General features: G+C 34.3%; 1 protein-coding gene across 33 annotated transcripts in view; it reads left to right on the top strand.

The window, feature by feature from the left end:
* Window positions 1-21,839, top strand: part of Ppfia2 (PTPRF interacting protein alpha 2) — a 458,820-nt gene that overhangs the window by 266,812 nt on the left and 170,169 nt on the right. For all 33 annotated transcript variants that reach the window (XM_033763796.1, XM_033763797.1, XM_033763805.1 and 30 more), the window contains one exon: window positions 1,268-1,369. In XM_033763796.1, coding sequence (XP_033619687.1) covers window positions 1,268-1,369 — 102 coding nt within the window. The remainder of the gene's footprint in view (window positions 1-1,267; window positions 1,370-21,839) is intronic.

Genomic DNA, 21,839 nt, shown 5'->3' with positions numbered 1-21,839 from the left:
AAAACACTTATCTGCCTTGCCCACCAGCATGGAACTCTTTCATCTAGATTCTAAGCCATCAGTTGATGTCATTCAGAGAAACTCAGAAAAATAATAATTTGAGGGGAATGAAGATATAAACCCTAAACCTTTCCCAGTGCTACAGGATCATCACCTTCATCTACTTTTTACGGAGTTTGCTTTCATTCCCTTTAGGGAACCAAACTTGCCTCCTACCCTACCTTTTCCTTTTCCTTTCCTTGCAGTGCCTTCTCACCCTGGAAATAAGCTTCCCACGTACTTAAATATTTGATAAGCATTAGTTTCACTACTCAAGGCCCTCTAAAGGGTTTAAGATGATCTGTATATATTTACTTTTTAAAAAAATGTTTGTGTATAATTTAGAGGGCCAGAATAGTTGAATTTGGGTTCCTGATCTTATTAAGTATTATTTTTTGAAACTTATTTTATCACTGAATGGTAAAATTATGCATAATCATATGATTTCTCATACCATTTTGGGAAAAGAAGCCACTGAATAATTTTTTCACAGTGTTATCAACCACATGAAGAAAGGATTACTCCAGAATTCTCATTTTTTGTTACAATATGACCAACTTTTGCTTACTGAAAATAAATATTATTTGGGCACGCACTGTGCTGTAGATACTGGTGGTAAAGCCATAAATTATCAAAGTCCCTGGTTATATGGAACTTAACTTCAGAAAGACTGAGCAATACACATGCTAATAAGAATATCTTACATAATGCCATCAAATCTTTGAGATATTCATTATTGTGTAAGTGGCAGCTCTATTGTTTCTTCATCTTGTTAACAAATATTGTTAACAAATATACTTCTGAATCTTAAAGCTCATTTTTCAGACTTTTGAATTCTTGTTTTAATGTTCTATTACACTCTACATAAACATTGTTGTAAAGGAATCAAACTATGAGATTAAAAAAAAATCCTCACAAAATTAGCCAAATTGTAATTATTCATGTAATAAATTGTTATATAATTTTTTAATTTTATGCACTCATCTAAGCTTATCGTAATAAAATGTATATGATCATGAATTAGCATTTTCTTGAACAATGTATGAATGTATTTCAATAATAATAATAATAATAATAATAATAATAATAATATATATTGACCTGCCGACTAAGACACTGTTTTCTCATTATTTTCATTCAAAATTTATATTTTGCCTTTTATTTCCCACTCTGGAATTATATTTTTCTATCTTAAGTATGTCTTCAAGTATCTTCATCCTTCTTCCAGGAATTTGCTGCACTGACAAAAGAATTAAACGCCTGCAGGGAACAACTTCTGGAAAAAGAAGAAGAAATTTCTGAACTCAAGGCTGAAAGAAACAACACAAGAGTAAGTATAAAGTAGTCTATTCTTGGAATTAATTCCATACATAGTTCAATGCCTTATATCCAGTATTCATATAAAAATATAAGCACTTAGAAACTTCAGGAGTACTTTAAGCAGATATCATCTCCCAGATACTTTTAAAAAGCACATACTACGGAAACTCAAAGTGACAGGAAGCCTAAATTATAGTCTTGGCTACTAAATCACTGTGTTGCCTCAGAAAATATCCTCATTCCTTCTGGCTTTTACTTTATTGGACTTTAAAAAGAAGGAATGCATTTCAATAATGGGTTTCAAACGTTCAAATGGCTGTTGGAAGAAGACGAATACCTCAGAGGCTACAAATGGACAAATAAGGAGACTTGGGAGAGAACTGAGAGTTTATTTTAAAAGGAAAGAAAAGTGTTCAAAATGTAAAACCATTGGGAAAGATCTCTGCCAATAGAAAGAGACCTACCATTTAATTGTTAGAAGGTCACCGAAGAAGACTTTGAGTTTTGATGTGCATTCTGGTTTTATGAAATCTAGTTTCATAGAAGTTGATACATTCTACTCTCGGAAACTCATATATCTTTTCATATGACATGTCATGTAGCATAAATGTTCATAATTTAATAAAAGTTGTTTAATTTTTTAGCTTAGAGATTTCATAAAATAAATAAATTCCACATTACTCATAAATGAGTAATTTAGTAAAGAAAAGTAGAAAACACTTTTGTGTAGATACAAATTTCATTCAAATGTTAAGCAGTTGAAAATATTTTAAGTATCATAGTTTAACAAATTAATGCTGAGAAAATAAAGCACAGTTAGTGGCCATCTCTGCTTGGTTTTAGAGACTAAAATATAGCTCCATAAAATGTGAGTTTGTGCCTCTAATAAAAGTAGGAATTGCGTGCATAATGGTTGTATGATCAAATTTAATTTATGTCTTTATTCATCAGGGTCTTATTGTGTGGCAAAGAAAACTAATTGGTGCTCATTGAGACTTTGATGAACTGGTCACTTAGCTTACCTCAAATAGATTATTACAAGAGCAATTCAGATCATGTTATAGGTGTCAGATGAAATTACTTTTCTCTCTCCCTCTGTATTTTTCCTACTTTTGATTTTTAACAACATTCTTCTTTTACACAAATTTGAAGTTTGTTTCTGTCATGAAATTTATTCTGCCCTTATTTTACATTTTAATATAGATTTGATGCACTTCAGCACAACCAAATGTAAAAATAGAAGCAGGAAACTAAGTATGGGGAACACACAGCTATCTGTCTATCTATCTCTCTACTCTGTGAATTTACACCTAAAGTGCACCAGACACTTTTATTAGCTATGCATATATTTCTCCTTTATTATGTTTTTCTATAGCTCTTTATACCTTTCTATATGCCAATGAAGGAGGTGTTATGATTATCTCCATTTTTATAAATGAGTTGAACTCAGAAAATGTCAGTTAGCCCAGCAGAAGTCACACAATAAAGAGCAGAGAAAGGATGCGAAAGATAAGACATCCAAATCCAGAGCCTGTGCTCCAACCATGAGGTCCTCAGCAGGATTACTCGTTATATTCATGAAAGAACTCAACACAACTATAGTTTAAAGGAAACATTGTCTGAAAGGTATACAGTGTAATTATTGCTTAAGTGTGGGCCATGTTTTACTTTCTTAGCTATGACTAATTTCATAAATTTAGGAGAATTGGTCCTGTATCCACATAATTCTCATCATATTAAAAGCCATTAGGCCTACAAGCATCTTTGGCTATTGCAACTGTATAGGACCTTTGGATAATGAAATCCTTTACATAGGTGAGCTACACTTAAAATACATATTCAGTAGTCAGAGGGAGAAAAATATAAAATTCCTTTAGGACAACAGAAATTGAAGCCATCAATTTTAAGTATGAATAACAATTTGAAAATATGAATAAAACTAAGGAACAGTTTTCTACCTTTTATTATTGATGATATCAAGGAAATCAGATTTATGAGATTTCCCTTATGCACAGTTCTGGTTATATAACTGCTTCTTAAATTACACACCCACTTCTAATCCTTCTCCTCCCACAACCTCAAACACCAGGGCTGAAATTCAGACATACCTTTTGCCTCCCTTCAAAATGCCTCCATCAAATTTGACTACATTTTAATTTTGACTGCTATAGCTGTTTCTCTTCCTATATGTTATATACTTATCTTCTGTACAAATGTACTTATTGGTTTCAAAAAGGAAGCAACAATTTTAAATTTCTGTCACACCTAAAGAAAATTTGATTGGTATTAAAATGCGAGCCGGGCATGGCGGGGCAGACCTGTAATCCCAGCACCTGGGAGGCTGAGGCAGGAGGATCCCTGTTTTCAAGACCAGCCTGAGCTACATAGTGAGTTCCAAGTCAGTCTCAACTACATAGTGAGACCTTGTCTTAAAAAACAAAATAACAACAAAAAAAAGTGAGAAAATTTAAAATAGAATTCAAGTTCAGATTTCCAAGGTTTTGATCAACTTCTGGCTCCATATGAAGGAGTCAGCTAACATATGTTTATGTACAGAGATAAAAATACAAAAGAGCCCACAAAGAGAACTCCTGAGTAGATATTGTTAATTGTGTTAATTCTGAGAATTGTCAAAAGACCCTCCCACATAATCAAAGTTGAGTAAATAATATCTTCTCACTAACTAGAAAGAAGTTTAAGTGGGGGTTGAATGAAATTTACTTAATACATGGAGTAATAATAATGAAAATACTTTAGCTAGCCTTATTGAGTGTTAAATATTTTTCCAAATGCTTTGAGTATTTAACTCGCTATATACTCACACCAGTTACTATCCCAATGTCACTAATGAGGACATTAAGGTACTAAGTGACCCGCCAAGGCCACACGGCCTGCATGTGACACATCTAGTGATTCTGAGTCTTGGTTTAATCACAGGTTATGCATTTAGAAATCACATTTCTATTTCACCCACAACTCAGTTCTGATGCAGAGTGATTGATGATGTTTAGAGAACAGTGGAATTTATTTAAATTTCTATAATTCAGTAATTACCATCATGTGAAAAAATGTATTTATTTTGATGTCAGAGCCGAAAGTTGTGGCAATGTATTATTTTTCTCACTACAGAAATACCTGGTCCTCAGCTCAAAAGTACAAATGAATGAATTAAATCAATGTAATTTCTAGCTGCTCTTAAGTCATCTGAACATCATTCATGTTTATATAAAATCTACATTTCAAAAATTACAGTAGATATTTATAGAAACATACAAATAAACTATTTTATTTCCTAATTGGATAGTATACAAATGTAGAAAAAATAGAATTGTTGATAGATAAATTGAAACTTTATAATATTCATAATATTGAGAATAGAAAATAATTAACCTCAATATATAAAACTTATGAAATAAGTATAAGTTGTGAAATAACATGTATAAAACTTCTGTGTTAATTAGGTAATTTTTGTTTATATAAAGTAATATATTCCAGATTTATTTCAACATACTCAAATTGATGGTAAAACTTACCATGTTTTGGCAAAATTATATAGATGAATTAAAAGATAAAGAAAAATTGAGAATAGTAATGCAGTTAATACTGTCAGTATCAGAATAGAGAATAATATTTTATTGTTAGAACTATCTAAACGTTTTTTGTGGCTGAGGGCTTTTAAATATGGCATAAGTTATTGATAATGTTTTAAATTATAGCTATTATATGGCTTTGAAAAAGAAGCTATGGATTTGAGAGCCAATCTTAAGGGCATTTATAAATAATAAAAGTAATTTAATCTCATAGATCATAAATGAAGAGAAAGACTTAACTGCCCTGTAAACATTCTTACCATGCCCTTACTTTTGTTTTGAGCCAAAGGAGTCATCTTAACAGTGTTCTGATGGAATCAGGCACTTGTTATTAGAAAGAAAAAAATCTTCTATTCTTGACAAATCTGTATCTATACAAATTAGTAATTGCCTCCAAACATACTTCCTTAATTAAAATGTGCAACCTAATTCAAGTAGACTCTAACATGTGTATACAGATAAGCATGCTACATGTATACGCATATGTGTACCTGTTTATTTATTTATGAAAAGTCTAAGCTAAGTACAATGCAAGAAGGAACAAGATAGGACACACACCCTCTCAACAGCTATTTTGATGTGATAATCAAGCATGTACATACACAACATCAGTTTTAAACCATATTTGAAGGTGACGATGGCACATGGGCTAGTCATGAAAGCAAGCAATTTAAAGTCTGTCACTTTCTGATGTTAGTGTTTTGCTATGGCATCATATTAAATTAAGCAAACTAATTTCCAGGACACAATGTATTTCTACTTGAATGATATTTGTTACTGAAAATACTTGCACACAAAGTTATGCTGAATTCACATCTAATAGGAAGGAGTGTAGTTTGGGAAACTCTTGCAGAAGCATAATAAAAGACAGAAATAAATTATTCAAGATATTTTATTTGGCAAGACAAGCTCCAAAACTTTAAATTCCCAATGATTATGTAGGATGTGTTATGCTCCTGTGTGTGTGTATATAACATGTGCACATAAGTGTGTATACATATATCGTCCCTGGTGTTGTGAAATTCTAACATATGACCGATGGCCATTTTTATTGTGACTGCCATCTTCTGATGTTATCAAAGAGTGTCATCAGCACCTGGTTCAGTTTTAAATATTAGACTAAAGTTGCGACTCACAGTAAAGGTGTACAATTGTTAGATTATTAGTGATGCCTTAGATTAATTGTTCCTCTTATGATTTACATGCATTTACCTAAATTTTAAACAACAGACTTTTTATTTGTCATGATTAAAATCTGAATTTCAGGCAAATTCTTATCTGGTGGTTCCTATCCATTGACTTGTAGAACTTTAGCATCTGGCTCATTTCCAGAAGTTTTCACAGAAATATTACCATCACCATGAAACTCTATTCCAAGCTGGACTTTTAAAAATGTAATTAATATTATTGGTGCAATTTAGGTATACAATATAATGACAATAATTAATGCAAATTTAGTTCTTATTTTTTTCTCCATTCCCCTGCCCTCCCTTCAACCGCTCCATCCCTTCCTATTTACAAAGACATTGTTTCCATTTTTTGATTTTCTCATATTAGTTCCATTCCAAAGGAAATAAATAGATCAGTATGACTTTTCTATGTTTCTTTCAATGTTGTATGGAAATTTTTTATTTAACATTTCTTTCAAAATCATTCATCTGTACCTCTTAGGTCCAGATTTACATAATTGTTTTGCCAGTTTGGTGAATCTGTTAGTGGTAAGGATAAAAGACCTTCTACATCTTATTGTTGTGCTTTGTAGTAAAATCAACATAGAAGAAGTGAGGCAAATAGTCCCTGTAGTCTTTACATCAATAAGGCCTCCATCACGGTCCACATGTTTTGGATCTTGGAACTCATTTTGTTACAAGTAAGACCCATACCACATAAGTAGGCAGTTTCACTTTGAATATCCTCAGTTAACCTGAGTTTTCCAAATTCAAACTCATCATGGTGTATAGCAGCAGGGCTTCCTGCAAGCACACGATTATTGAGGCCATCTGATGCAATTTTGGTTCCTTGAGTTCTTGTAATAAGCATTTTCCAATATTTTTATGCTCAAAAAGGAAGATACTTTCTTATCATACCGGTCTTTCATCATAATGGACCAACCACTTTCTTCTGACTCTCCTTGTGCTCTCTTATATAGTACATATATTCATGGTGATAGTCAGAGAGCCAGAATTCTACTTACCTTCTTAAAACTTTAAAATCTGTAGATATATGCTGGATGAGAACATTTGGGCCACATTGTCTAATCCAGAAATTTATGTTTATTATTAATTCAGTTCAATAAGTATTGAGTATGTAATATCTGAAGCATTGAGGAATATTCAGGATAAGTTAAATTGTTCACTTCTTACGGGGGTCTGTTTATATTAATAAAAACACCTGGGGCCGGGGATTTAGATCAGTGGTTCTGCTGTCTGCTTTGCAAGGGCAAGGTCCCAAGTTCCAGCTCTGGTACCAAACAAACAAACAAACAACAAATAATAACACACTTAGCTTTCATTATTATCGACCTAAGAGCTCACAATTGCCCAAAATAGAGCATCGTTTAGCTGTTTCAATCAAAAAGTCATAAAGGCATATATCAAATCTCTGCACTGACTTTCCATGTATAATTTCTGTATTTCTTAACCTTGAGGTTCCTTCTCATACTCTTACTCCTAGAAACATGGAGAATCTCTTGCTATCCACAATGGCAAAATAGTGGCCTGGCCCAGCGGGTCGCCTTCTCCAACCACTGGGGTGATTCTTGTTGATTGACTCACATCTGCCACCTAGTGGTTGTCATAGCATAAACGACTTGTATTCTATATTGGGATGGTCAGATTCAGTTTGAGGAACTATCAAATCTGAAGGGTATGTTCAAAATATTTTGAGGAGCCCAAAGTGGCAAATGTCCACTACAATCTAACTTTTCCATTAACCTTTTTTCATTATAATTCTAAATAGTTATAATGACATGTACCTATCCAACAGTAAAACTATAATTCTTAGAACAACAACAAAAAAAGTGAAAGACCTTTTCTTTTTACTCTTCACAGGTATCGTCATAATGTTTAATGGCTTGGGTTTGAAGGCTGTAGCTAGGAAGTTGGCCACTTAATGGATTTAATGCTCTTATCAAACTTTATGCCCATTTAGCAAATCCTGTAGGGCCAAGGAAACGGGCTTAAATCTACAAGGATAATTTTTTGCTTCCATCCATGAGATTTTTGAAACTCTTTTCTATAATGCATACCAAAGAATTGGTCGTAGCCCAGGCCAATATCAAGGAAAGGATGACTTTCTCTGTTCTTTGGAACTGTTACCCAGTTAAATAGTTTCAGATAGGCCTTTTAGGGAGATTTTTCTGATATACATTGCTTCATAACAAATTATGCTAAAACTTAATGGAATAAAACAATATTTTACTATGTTCATATATTTTGTGAACCATAAAGAGAATAGTGGGAATGGCCTTTCTTTGCTACAAAATATTTGAAGACTTTGCTGGGATGTTTTGATGGCTACCAAGAATAACATGTTGATGTACTATTTCTTCTATTAAGAAAAAGGAAACGAAAACCACTAATAATGTATGCCAATTTTATGATGTGAATACTCTTATCATGATTAATAGGAAGGTGCTAATATGGTGCCATTAAACTACCAGCTCACAAATTCCCAAAAATTAACATTCTCAAAATACGAATAGGCCAAATCTAGCACATCATTTTTAAAGGGTAACTCAAATATTTGAATGTAAAACAATTTGCCTGGGAGATATCTTCTTCCTTCTCATGTCTGATAGCAGGGCTAGAATGCTAGAAGACAAAACAAACTCAACTGTGATTTTATACAAGAGAATCTGTTTGTTACCTCTGCATCTTTGTGCCTTCAAGGCAGTCAGACTTCTTAGATCATGGCCCAGGAATCTAAAAGAAAATGCACCGGTGCCTAGCTGAAAGCTTTCTGGTTTTTAAAATCTAGAATCAGAAGTCAATCAATGTGACTTTCACCATGCTATGTTAGTCAAAACGGTCACAGATTCACCCAAATCCAAGAGTAGAGAATGTAGTCTCCTACCTCTCAATGAAAGGACAAAGAATTTGGGCTAATTTTTATAGATCACCCAGAGGCGTATACTAGCTACTTGTGATACTGACATAAGAATGTGATTTTGTTTTTCTAAGGAATACTCAATCACAGCCTAAGGGTATATTTCAGTGGTAGAAATGCTTACCTAATATGTACAATGTCCTGGGTTTGATCCCCAGCTCTAAAATAACACAAAATAAAATAAAATGTAGTTAAAAAATACCCAACCTCACCTTGATTTAAAGAAATTTCTAACTTTACTCAAGAATAGAATTTATGGCAAGTCAAAAACTACCATGTAACCTGCCAAGATTTAGTCCTCTAGCTACAGAGACAATGAAAAATATTAACATTATTATTTGACTAAAAAACTAATCCTTACTGTCTTGTTAGGAACTCTACAATCAATTAGCCAATGTATTAAGTTTCTTGTTGCTGGTACATGCCACCAGACATCTACAACTTTGAATAGGAGAGGTTTAATTTGACACATGTTAACAAATAATTTAGTCCATACACAGATGGCTACAAGGCAGAAACATCATGATACAGGAGCATGGCAGAGCTAACCTACTGCAGAACAGGGCAAATATGCCAGAGAAGAATGGTCAAGGAACCATATTTCGTATCAAAGATCATAACTCAGGGCTGGGGATGATTTAGCTCAGTGGTTTGGCGGCCTGCCTTGTAAGTGCAAGGACCGGAGTTCAATCTCTGGTACAAAAAAAAAAAAAAACAATCAAAACTCTATGACCCACCAGACACATAGCCAAGAGAATGCTTTACTAACCTGCTAGGCACTTCTCAATCCAAAGAAATTGATATATCAGGATATTCCATCCCTTGTCAACTTCACACCCAAACACATCCTCTCTCCATATTTAATCTCCAAATAAAGAAAGCAGAAAGTTTATGGTTCAACCCAATGTGACACATCTATCCCACATGCAAGAAAAAAAAAAAATGCAACAATCCCTTCCCCAAAGCCGCCATAGTTCCAGTCTAAGTCTAAGCCTCTTCTGAGACTCAGGGCAAACTCTTAACTATGAATATTTGTAAAAAAAAAAAAAAAAGAAAAAGAAAAGAAAAAGTTATATAATCCCAGGTACATTGACACAGATAAACATTCATATTCCAAAAGAGAGAAATAGTAGAATAGGAAAGACTCAGCAAAGCAAGATTGAAACCTAACAGGGCAAATATTAAGTGTTGTAACTGAATATCTGGTATCAGGGGCACATAGAGGTAAAATGTCAGTTGCAGAGCACAAGGACAAATCTATGATTTGTGAGTTGTAGCGAACAGGGCCTGTGTTTTGTGCTCTTTCACTAATGGCCTTCAGCTTTCATTGGCAGACTTTCCACATTCCTGGAATCTCAGAGTTCCTAGTGCCCCATTGTATCTTTGGCTTTATTTCCACATCTTAAAACACTGCTCTCTCAGGGACTACTTCCTGCTTTGCCAGGCTTTCCTTTGAAATCTGGTTCAAATCCTCCATACCTTCAATACTTTTGCTTTCTGAATGCCAGTGAAACCAGCACGATGTTTTCAATTGCAAGGTATGCCACCAGCCTAGGCAACAGCCAGACCCCCTTGGACCATAACAACAGCATTCTCTGCATGTCTGAGTGGCTGAACACAGTGAAATGAATCACAGTGAACCAGTTATCCAGGAGGCCGTTCTCAAGTTCTCTTCTCAAATGAATACTTGACACGTTCAGACTTGAACCCACCATGAAATCGAGCTTCCAAATCAACAGAACCCTTGCCTGAGTAGAAATGTCAAATGATTCCTTTAATGTCTCTTTGATGGCATCTTTAGACAGACCTTAGACAAACAGAATTTTCATGGCTTGCATTACATGATTCCTGATGTCTTTGCAGTTCTGGCCTGATTGCTCTTCCCTTAATTTCTATCTTTCTTTTCAATAGTAAATTTAAGCTTCTTTTGCATCTTCAAATAAAGCAAATTCTACAAATATATACTTTTGGGTTTGTCATTTTGGTTTGAAGACATTTTCTTTTTCTTTTTTTTTTCTTTTTATTGAGTTTCTTGGTACAATCTAGGTATACAGCACAGTTACATTAATTATTGGGATCCTGTACCTTCACATGACAGGTCTTGGTTCTCATTTTTTCCCCTTGTCCCTTCCCTCCCTTCACCCCCTCCCCATTTACAAATGCTTTATTTCCATTTTTTTCATTTTCTCATATTTTTTTCTTTTCCCTTATTCTCTTTCCCCTACTACTTAGTCAGAATGAGAAAATGGATACATATTGAGGATATACTCTTAGTGAAATACATAAGTCACACATGTGTAAATACCGAATAGTTTCTCTGGTGTGAAAAACTATAACAGTACACAAGATCCTAATGAGATAATTAATAGTGTGAAATAGGAAGAAAAGGGCTAAAGGTGTAAGACATTTTCATTAAAGCTGACCTCTGAAATCCTTTTGATAAAGAATTTTCTCTGCTTCACTGTTGGACAAGTTGCTTGAAACCAGAGTTTGATTTACTGTTGCAAATGCTGTTCTTTACACCTCTGTAGTCTTAACTGTGTCCTTTCTCAACAGTATAGTAAAAGGAAAATGAATCACCTACTGATCTCTGTTCCCCACTTTCCTTCAAAGGATTTCTCTGTATCAGCTTGTTTTAAATTTAATGTAAGTGATCCTGTTGCACTTACTGTATTTTCCAACTAATCTTCTCTTGGTAGCATCTTCAAGCACTTCTTTTAATTCATCTTGATGACTGGATACAGAGAATTTTTGACCAAAAGTAATCTCATATCTTGATATTTTTTACTCTCTTTCAGTAACTCTAAACTCTTTAGTAACTCTCTTTTAGTTCTTTGGATTTGATTTCATTGATAAAGATTTTTAAATCAGTGATATCCAGGGCTTTTCCCTGTTCTTTAGCAGATTCAAAAGTCCACATAACCAAACTTCCTATTTGAACCAATTGTGGCATCCACATCAGCATCATAATTTTTTAGCAAAGAGATCCCTGATACCATTTCTTTTTTTATTTTTTAATTTTTTTCAGCTTTAATTTAGTTTATTGGTACATTTTAGGGATACAGTACAGTTACATTAATTGTTGGGATCTTGTACCTCTACATGACAAGTCTTGGTTCTCATTTTTTTACCTTGTCCCTCTCCTCCCTTCACCCCCTCCTCCCCTCCCCATCTACAAACACTTTATTTCCATCTTTTCATTTTCTCACATTTTTTTCTTTTCCTTTATTACCCTTCCCCTACCCATCCCACCTTCCCTACACATTTAGCTCCTTTCTTCCCATTTCTAAATGTCAGTAATCTTATTAGGATCTTCTGTATTATTGCAGATTATTCACACCAAAGAAACTATTTGGTATTTACACATGCGTGCCTTATTTATTTCACTTAGGAGTATACCTTCAATATGTATCCATTTTCCTATGAATGAATCTATTTTCTCGTTCTTTATGGCTGAGTAATATTCCATTTTATAGAAAAACCACCCGGCAGGTGCACAACCTCCCGGACTGCATACCATCTCTTAATGTAGGGAGAGATTTGTCAGAATTCTGGTTTCCAACACAGAATTTGAAAGTGCAGTTGGTTCTGTGGCTTTTACTTAATGATTCTCAGTTTCAGGAGACACGGTCTGTTTGATAATCTCTTCCTTTCATTCTCTACGTGCGTCGTCCACAGTCTCTGCTACCTCCTCATCTTTGCCTGTTACCATCTTCCTCTCTATCCTGCCCCACCTCCTCATTATGTTCATCTTCATCCACCTCATCCGTGGCCATACTGTTTTCTTTCACAGGAATCACACTGGCCAAAACTCGATCTCCTTCCATTTATGTAGTTTTCACAGTTTCTTCAGATTCGCCTTCCCTCTCTACCAGCACTGTCCTACTTATATTTTGCCCTCTGAAGAAAGCACAGCAACTGCTGCTTTTGTCCTATTTTCATTTTTAGTCAGTCTTCATCGTCATTCTCCTCGAAGTCTTCACTGTCTTCCTTCATGACATTTTTGCTGTTCTTTGACCTGGGGCTGGGACAGAAGCTCTGTTCTTGCCAGTACTTGCTACTGGAGCTTTGCCTAGTGCAGTTCCTTTCTTGCTATGTGACCCGACCACTTTGGCTGGGGTAACCGTTTTCTTGGGAGGGGTGGCTGCTACCTTCTGGCCTATAGTGACAGCTCTTTCCTTGGTAGACGTCCCAGTCACAACCATATTTAGATAGTGAAACTCAACACCTTCTTTGTTGCAGTTGTGTTAGCCTCTTGCCTTTTATGTTTCTGAGGGAGGGCAACTTTTTCATTGTTTCCATCATCTCCATGTTCTAACTTTTCTTCATCTTCATTGTCTTCTAGTACCTCCATTAGGGGAAGGAGTCATTGCTTGGATCCCCTTGATTTTTATTGGTTTTTGTCAGCTTTACCAGGATGTTGGTTTATAAAGGCAGAGTGTGTGGCCAGTGAGTGGCACACTCACTGTAACTTCAAAGTAACAGCTGTGGGTACGGACGATTCTGCAGTGCATACACCTGCTGACAGGAAGAGCTTGAGTTGAAGGAAAAAAGCCAGATCACACTTTGCAAATTCCTCTTTCATACTATTAACATCTGTTTCTATCTATACCCCTAGATTTCTGAAGCTACAAATCAGCAAAGGCAACATCTCTTTCTCTTTGGAAGCCATGTTTTCTTGGGTTAGACTGCAGTATATATCCTTTCATATTATACTTACAAGTTTGGGAGCAAGGAGAGGCTTTGGAATGGGACATGGTGAGCAGAGGTTTCCTTTTGTAAGATGCTGCTTTGAGTAAAAAATGTGACAAGATCGTTAGGGCAAATAACACTGGCCTCATCAGAGAAGCAGGAAGACTCATTGCATTTTGTTTGGTGTATCAGAGTAACTCAGAATTTCTGAATCTATTCAATTGTCTCTTTTCTAGTTATTTAGTTGCCTTTTATTTTAACTTTATTTTTTTTTTAGAGTTGTGGGAAGAATCCATATAAGACACCAGGTAAGGCTATGAATTCATCATATATCATAATTCAGTAACCTCTTTATATCAGTTATTTGTCTTATTTCTGTTTTGTGTTGGGACCTTAATAAGTTGCATTATGAACAACCATAAAAATCTCTTAGATTTTATGATTGACCTTTGACCTAAAATTTAACAACCTAATCTTGTCATTTCCTCTCTTTTAACTTCTTCAGTACAGTTTAAAACATCTAACCCACCTCATTAACCTTTTATTCTTTGTGATTTTCAAAATGGTCTATTATGCCTATGACTCAGTCCATCAAAGTATTGCTTTCACAAGAACTCAATTTCAAGAAAGCACAAGTGATTGTTTAAATAACTATTTCTCGTCCGTATGCCATAGGAGACATTGTTCTGTCAAATCCATCCAGGACATGCATCCCAGATTTCCATTTTGCTGAAGTTATGGCCTATAAATATACAAACCATTAATTCAATCAGGGTTTGTTCATTTCTATCAGGTTTGTTCCCTGGATAAATATATATCACCTTCTATTTCTTAGGCACAGAAAAGCCCAAAATGAACAAAATAGAGGAAAAATTTGCTATCCTTATTGGCCTTATAATAATTTTAGGAGATCTGTAGTAAACAGGGTCACCATATGATACACTGTATTTTAGATAGAGTCTAACACAAAAGAACATTGAAAAAGAGGTAATCAAGAGAAACTTGAATGTTGAAAAGTGATACTTTAGTAAAATATTTAAGGAATGGTGGAGTGAAATAGTTATGCAAATAACTGAAATAAAATGTCTGAGTTAGGGAAGACAACAATTACAAAGTCTTGATGTGGAACAGAGATATCCTACATTGTCTACCACTGTACAAGTAAAATTAAGCAAAGTTTAATAAATAAATAAAAAAGTGCAGGGAAGCCAGTGGAACTGTACTGGGATCAGCAAAGAAAATCTGAAGTAGGGAGTTTAGAGAATTTAAATTCACTGGGACTTGTGAGGATTTGGGCTATTACTTGAGACAAATAAGATGACATTGACAATTGGGGCAGTGGTATAGATGATCTACCTTGTATTTAACTTTGTTTTTGCAATTGACTTGATAGAAACTAGGAAGACAACTTTCAAAGCTTTTATTACAATAACTCAGAAGAGATGAATGGGTCTCGGGCCCAAGGTAGAACACTGAATGTAGTGGCAAGAGGCCAGATCGTGGAAGTTTAGGAAACATGAAAAAGAATAATTACAAAGACTGAACTTTAAAATTCAGGCTAAGTAAGGAGTCAGTGAGGATAAGAGCATGATGAGAAGGAATACTACATTCCTTTGATTAAGACTGAGAGTAGAAGGCATTTTTAGAATTGAGCATTTAAATAAGAAAGAAAAAATATAACCATAGACAATAGAAATTGAAATTATAGGAAAGTGAAATATGCCAAAAATATAAAAATATAGTAAAACTTGGGGTCCGAGTTAGTGAAAAAGGATGGCAATTGAGATACTTAATTTGTAGGAAAATATGTTAGAATCATTTAAGTAATAAAGATCACCAAGAATTGTGAGGAGTAAGGTTGGAAAAGGTTATATTCCCCAGGAAGCCATCACATTTAAAGAACAAGGAGAACTTACCCAGGATGTGGTGGATGCATATTCTGAAGAAGAACCTGACAACTTGGGTGGTAATGTGTTCTTAGGTGCTGACATCAGAATTCATTCTAGTTAGTTTAAAGGATAAGTTACTTTTAGTGGACAGTAAACATTATTCCCAAAACCTCCATGAACTCTGGAACCTGGAGCTTTTAGGACCAAATTCCATTACCCCACCGCAAAGCTGTTAAGGTGACTGTTTCCCTTATCTGTATAAAGTCAGAATTTCTTTGCCACTTCTAGTGAGCAAAGTCTATACTTCACCCAATGTCTATCCTAATAGTGTTCACATCTTTCTTTCAAGACTATAATTAGTAGAAACTATGTGGCATAAAAGGCTGAAAATTGTAAAGTTTTGTTCTTTATGTTGGGCAGGCAGGTGGAACTTTCGGTGTGAGGAGCTTTCCGAATGTAAAGAGTGTGATCCAAAGATTTAAGAAGAATCTAATAATAGATTTCCTTTATGGCTACATATCTCATTGTGTTTCTTTTACTAGAGGTAAAGAGGCAATATATCATGCAATATTAGATGAGCAAATATTTATTGAATTACTATGTAAGCCCACACATGTGTGGCTTACATAGTATTTACAGTTTGGGAAAACAATTTCCATGTTATATAAATACAGATATATATATATACATATATATATATATGTATATGTATATATATATGTGTGTGTACAGATAGATAGATAGATATATAAAATGTAAAATAAAGATTGTGCCTTTGCTGCTGTCATATATCTGAAACATATATGTACATAACAATATTGATTAGTCCAAGGTCTTATGAAATAATGGACCATAGCTGTAGGTAAAATTTAAAAATTGACCAGGAGGTACCCAAGGTATTTTTCTTAACTTATTCATTAAAAAAATTAACACGTGTATAAAATATGTATAGGTGTCAAGAATGAAGTTGATAACCAAATACAGAGAGAGTCAAAAGGACAGAGGAGGACACTGCTGACTCTCACAGGATTTATATTCCTTTGTAAAAGGAGAATAAAATATAATAAAACTATTTAAAATTATATACCATGATATATTATGAAGAAAAACAATTTAAAAGACTGAAGGAGAAATGTGGAGTTAGGAAAGAGATGTCTACTTTGTATAGAATCATGACCAAACACCTTATTAAGAGAGTGATATTAAGCTGGGGCTTAATGAGAAAAAGCTGGCCAGATGAGAAATAATTTTAAAAAACCCAGAAAAACAAAAAAAACAAAACTGTTAGGGCAGAGAATAGAACATATATGCATATTTTAGGTATTGAGGAACTGAAGGTAGGCTGATGTGGCTGGAACACAATTTGTCAGAGAGAGACTGACACCAGATGATGACAGAAAACCAAGCAAGGTAAAATTAAGGCAAGTTTAATGTTTCTGTTTTAATATTTAGATCTTTAATCCATTTGGATTTTAGTTTAGTGCATGGTGAAAGATAAAGGTCTAGTTTTAATATTTTGCAGGGTGAGATCCAGTTTTTCCAACACCATTTATTAAAGAGGCTATCTTTCCTCCACTGAGCATGGTCAGCTCCTTTGTCAAAGATGAGGTAGCTGAGTACATCTGGGTTTGTTTTTGTGTCTTCCAGTCTGTTCCACTGATCCTCAGGCCAGTTTCTTTGCCAGTACCATGCTGTTTTTATCACAGTGGCTTTGTAGTATAGTTTCAAATTGGGAATTGTTATACCTGGTGCCATGTGTCTGTTGCCTAAGATGGCTTTTGCTATTCTAGGTTTCTTATGGTTCCAAATGAATTTTTGGATTCTTTTTTCTAGTTCTATGAAATACAGTGTTGGAATTTCAATTGGCATTGCATTAAACGTATATAGCAGTTTTGGTAGTATGGCCATTTTCACTATGTTGATTCTTCCTACCCAGGAGCAGGGAATATCTTTCCATTTTTTTATATCCTCTTCAATTTCTTTTTTCAGAGTGCTGTAGTTTTCAATGTAGCAATCTTTTGCTTCTTTTGTTAGATTGATTCCTAGATACTTCATTTTTTTGGATGCTATTGTAAAAGGAATTTTTTCCTTTATTTCTCTCTCAGTGAGTCTGTTATTTGTGTAAAGAAGGCTATTGATTTTTGGGTGTTCACCTTGTATCCAGATACTCTACTGACCCTGTCAATTAAGTCTAGAAGTCTTTTGGTGGAGTTTTTTGGGTCTTCAATGTAGAGTATCATTTCATCAGCAAATAATTACAGTTTAACTTCTTTCTTTCCTATCTTTATTGCTTTAATTTCTTTCACTTGTCTAATTGCTGTGGATAATGTTTCCAGAACTGTATCGAAGAGGAGTGGTGATAATGTGCATCCTTATCTTGTTCCTGATTTTAACATGAAGGTTTTCAGTTTTTGGCCATTTACTATGATGTTGACTGTTGGTTTTTCATAGATAGCCTTCATTAAGTTGAGGTATAGACCATCTATTTCAATTTTTTGCAGAGTTTTTATCATGAATGGGTATTGAATTTTATCAAATGCGTTTCTGCATCTATTGAGAGGATCATATGGTTTTTGTCCTTGACTTTGTTAATATAATGTATTACATTTATTGACTTTTGTATGTTGAACCACCCTTGCATCTCTGGAATAAATCCAACATGGTCAGGATGGATGATCTTCTTGATCATCCTCTGTATTATGTTTGCTAGTATTTTATTAAGGATTTTTGCATCTATATTCATTAAGGAGATTGGTCTGTAGTTCTCCTTTTTAGTTGCATCTTTCCCTGGTTTCGGAATTAAAGTGATACTTGCTTCCAGGAATGAATTTGGAAGTATAGCTTCCCTTTCAATTTCATTGAAAAGTTTGAAGAGTAATGGCAGTAGTTCTTCTCTAAATGTCTTGTGGAAGATAGGTTAGGCAGAACTCTGGAAGACACTGGCATAGGAAAAGACTTTGTGAACAAATCCTAAGTAGCACGGGAACTAGTAGATAGAATCAACAACTGGGATCTCATCTTATTAAAAAGATTCTGTACTTCAAAAGAAACCATCAGCAGAACTAAGAGACAACCTACAATGTGGGGGAAAAATTTTTACCAGCTGTTCCTCAGACAAAGGACTATTATCAAGAATATATAAAGAACTCAAAACAACCAGCCCCCCCAAATATAAAGACATGATTAAAAAATGAGCATCCAAAATGAACAGACATTTCTCAGGATAAGAAGTAAAAGCAGCAAGTAAATATATGAAAAATGTTCAACATCACTGGTCATTCGAGAGATGAAGATGAAAACAACACTGACATTCCACCTCACCCCACCAAGAATGGCTGCTATCAATAAATCACACAACAAATAATGTTGGCGGTGTTGTGGAGAGAAAGGAACCCTTTTCCATTGTTGCTGGGAGTGCAGACTGGTGCAACCACTGTGGAAATCAATATGGAGATACCTCAAAGAGCTTGGACTGGAGGTTCCATTTGACCCAGCCACCCCTCTGCTGGGTATCTTTCCAAAAGAACTAAAAGAATCATATCACAGAGGAGTATGCACACCCATGTTTATAGCAGCACAGTTTGTATTAGCTAAAACTTGGAAATAGCCTAGTTGCCCATAAGTTGGAAAATGGATAAAGAAGATGTAGTTTTTCTATAAAATGGAATAGTATTCAGCCATAAAGAATGAGAAAATAGATTCATTCATAGGAAAATGGATACATATTAAAATATACTCCTAAGTGAAATAAATAAGGCACATATGTGTAAATACCGAATAGTTTCTCTGATGTGAATAATGTGCAATAATGCAGAAGATCCTAATAAGATTACTGACATTGAGAAATGGGAAGAAAGGAGCTAAAGGTGTAGGGAAGGTGGGACGGGTAGGGGAAGGGTAAAAAGGGAAAAGAAAAAAATGTGAGAGAATGAAAAGATGGAAATAAAGTGTTTGTAGATGGGGAGTGGAGGAGGGAGTGAAGGGAGGACAGGGACAAGGGGAAAAAAATGAGAACCAAGACCTGTCATGTAGAGGTACAAGATCCCAACAATGAATGTAACTGTACTGTATTCCTAAAATGTACCAATAAACTCAATTAAAGCTGAAAAAAATTCAGACAAATCCCATGACCCACATTAAAGAGCTTGTACTTAACCAATGTACAAATGTGTCTTTATACTTAAGAATAAAATACCATAAATATAATCACAGCTAAGTACATGAAAGAAATACTCTGCACAGATTGGTGTCATCCTCATATCCAAAAATGATTATCTTCTCTGATATGCTTGGGACAAGAGGTTTCAGATTTCAGGGTTTGTTTGGATTTTGGAGTATTTACATGGGATTTTCTACATCCTTAATCCAAACATCCCAAATCCAAAATAAATCCTGGAGCTTCTAAAGCTCCAGATTTCAGTATATTTTTATTATAAGTTTTTGGATTAAAGATGCTCAACCTATAATATCATTTTGACTCTTAAATATGAATTTTATTTACTAATGTATGTTTACAATTCCAGATACTTGTGTTTTTTGTGCCAACAAGACAAAGATATTTTTAGCATGTTGAATCATAATTAGTTGACAATGAATGTAGAAAAGTTAATTTATAAAGCACTAAGAAATATGATACTAATATGTAACACTAAATTCAACAGTGGTATTGTCCAAAACAACACTTTTCATAAGTTTATTTTTTAAAAAAGTGTTTTATTTTCTCCCATCTTATATCTACATTTTCCTCTTTTTTCTATTCAATTTTATTTCATTTTCACATTTACTTTGAAAGGATATTTCTTCTTAGCCCACATTTTTTCTGTATTCTTCTGGAGTTATCCCCTATGAACACTTGTCGGTTTTATACGTTTCTTCATCACTAGACTTATAATCACTGATAATCAATAATCCAGAAATTTGTTTTTCTTCTCATGTGTCATCACTACTCTCTTTTCAAATGGAAACAACTGTGAAAACTCCAATGAGTAAAGCATTTGAAAGCAGATTTTGTCAGTAACAGAGCACAGAGACTGGAACAGCCTGGACACTCTTCCCTGGCCTCTTCACTCGCCTTCAAGCTGGCCCCAGAGACTACCTTGGCTGTTGTATTCTCCAGTACAGTTTATGACCTTAACTTCCTTTTCCCCAAATGACCACTGGGAATGTCAGTTACTATATTCCAGTTGGTTTCATATATTTTTTCCTGTAAGATAAGGAATAAATGTGAATAAAATCTTGTTATTATCATTATAATTTGTTACCATTTTGATGACTATGCTCATTTTTCTAACCCAAATCATCAAATGTAAATAAAATAAATTTTGACTTTTAATATTTTGTAAAAAGCAATTGTGTAGTATGTATTTATTTAAAAAAGAAATATTTCTCAATAATTATATCAGATCATACATATTTTATCAAGCATTCTGAACTTGCTGACAGAATTCATATTTACATTATGTTTTAAATTTCAATAATTTCATATATGATTGAAATGCAATTTATTTTAATGTATTTTATGAATCTGGTTTAAACAGACTTCTACTTCTATGTTATTTTTGTTGTATAACCTGAGGTTATAATGGGGTTATTTGTGGGCCTGAAATATTTTAAAATAGAGATAATTTGCAAGATTTAATAAACATATAGCGTGAATATTTAAACTTTAAAAAATATTACAGTGAAGGAGACATGGCTATTAATCCCTTTGAAGACTCCACCTCACTTCAGACACACTTATCCCGTAGTTACTGCTACTTTCTGAAGTAGTTCTGGATGTTCTCTTTCATGAGTGCCTTTACATAGTATGATTAAAAAAAAAAAAAAGATGAATGCTCCTACTGATAGTATCCAACAGAGAGGCAGGCTCATAAAAACATCACAGTGTATGTCTTCGCCCACCTTTATTAGTGAATTTGGTCCCACCAAAGTGCAAATGAACATGAAACATTTTGAATGAACTCAGTACACTGACTCAACCACAACAGCACAACTCAAGACACTCACTAAGAGGGCTTGCGGAACTCTTCAGAAAGTGACCAGAAACAGGGGATGAGTGTGTTCAAAACAGGAGGAATATTTTGAGGGAGCTTAATGGCAAGTCCTCTTATTGTAATAAAGCTTTTTCTAAGCAAAACATTCGTTGGTATAAATTTTAGATATACACAATGATTTCATTCATCGTAGAGAATCTGTACCTGTA

Source organism: Fukomys damarensis, unplaced genomic scaffold (assembly GCF_012274545.1).
Source record: "Fukomys damarensis isolate Sample0158 unplaced genomic scaffold, DMR_v1.0_HiC HiC_scaffold_15, whole genome shotgun sequence".
In the NCBI taxonomy this organism is placed as follows: Eukaryota; Metazoa; Chordata; class Mammalia; order Rodentia; family Bathyergidae; genus Fukomys; species Fukomys damarensis.
The sequence above is the reverse complement of the archived record's forward strand: the minus strand, read 5'-3'. Positions and strand labels throughout refer to the sequence as shown.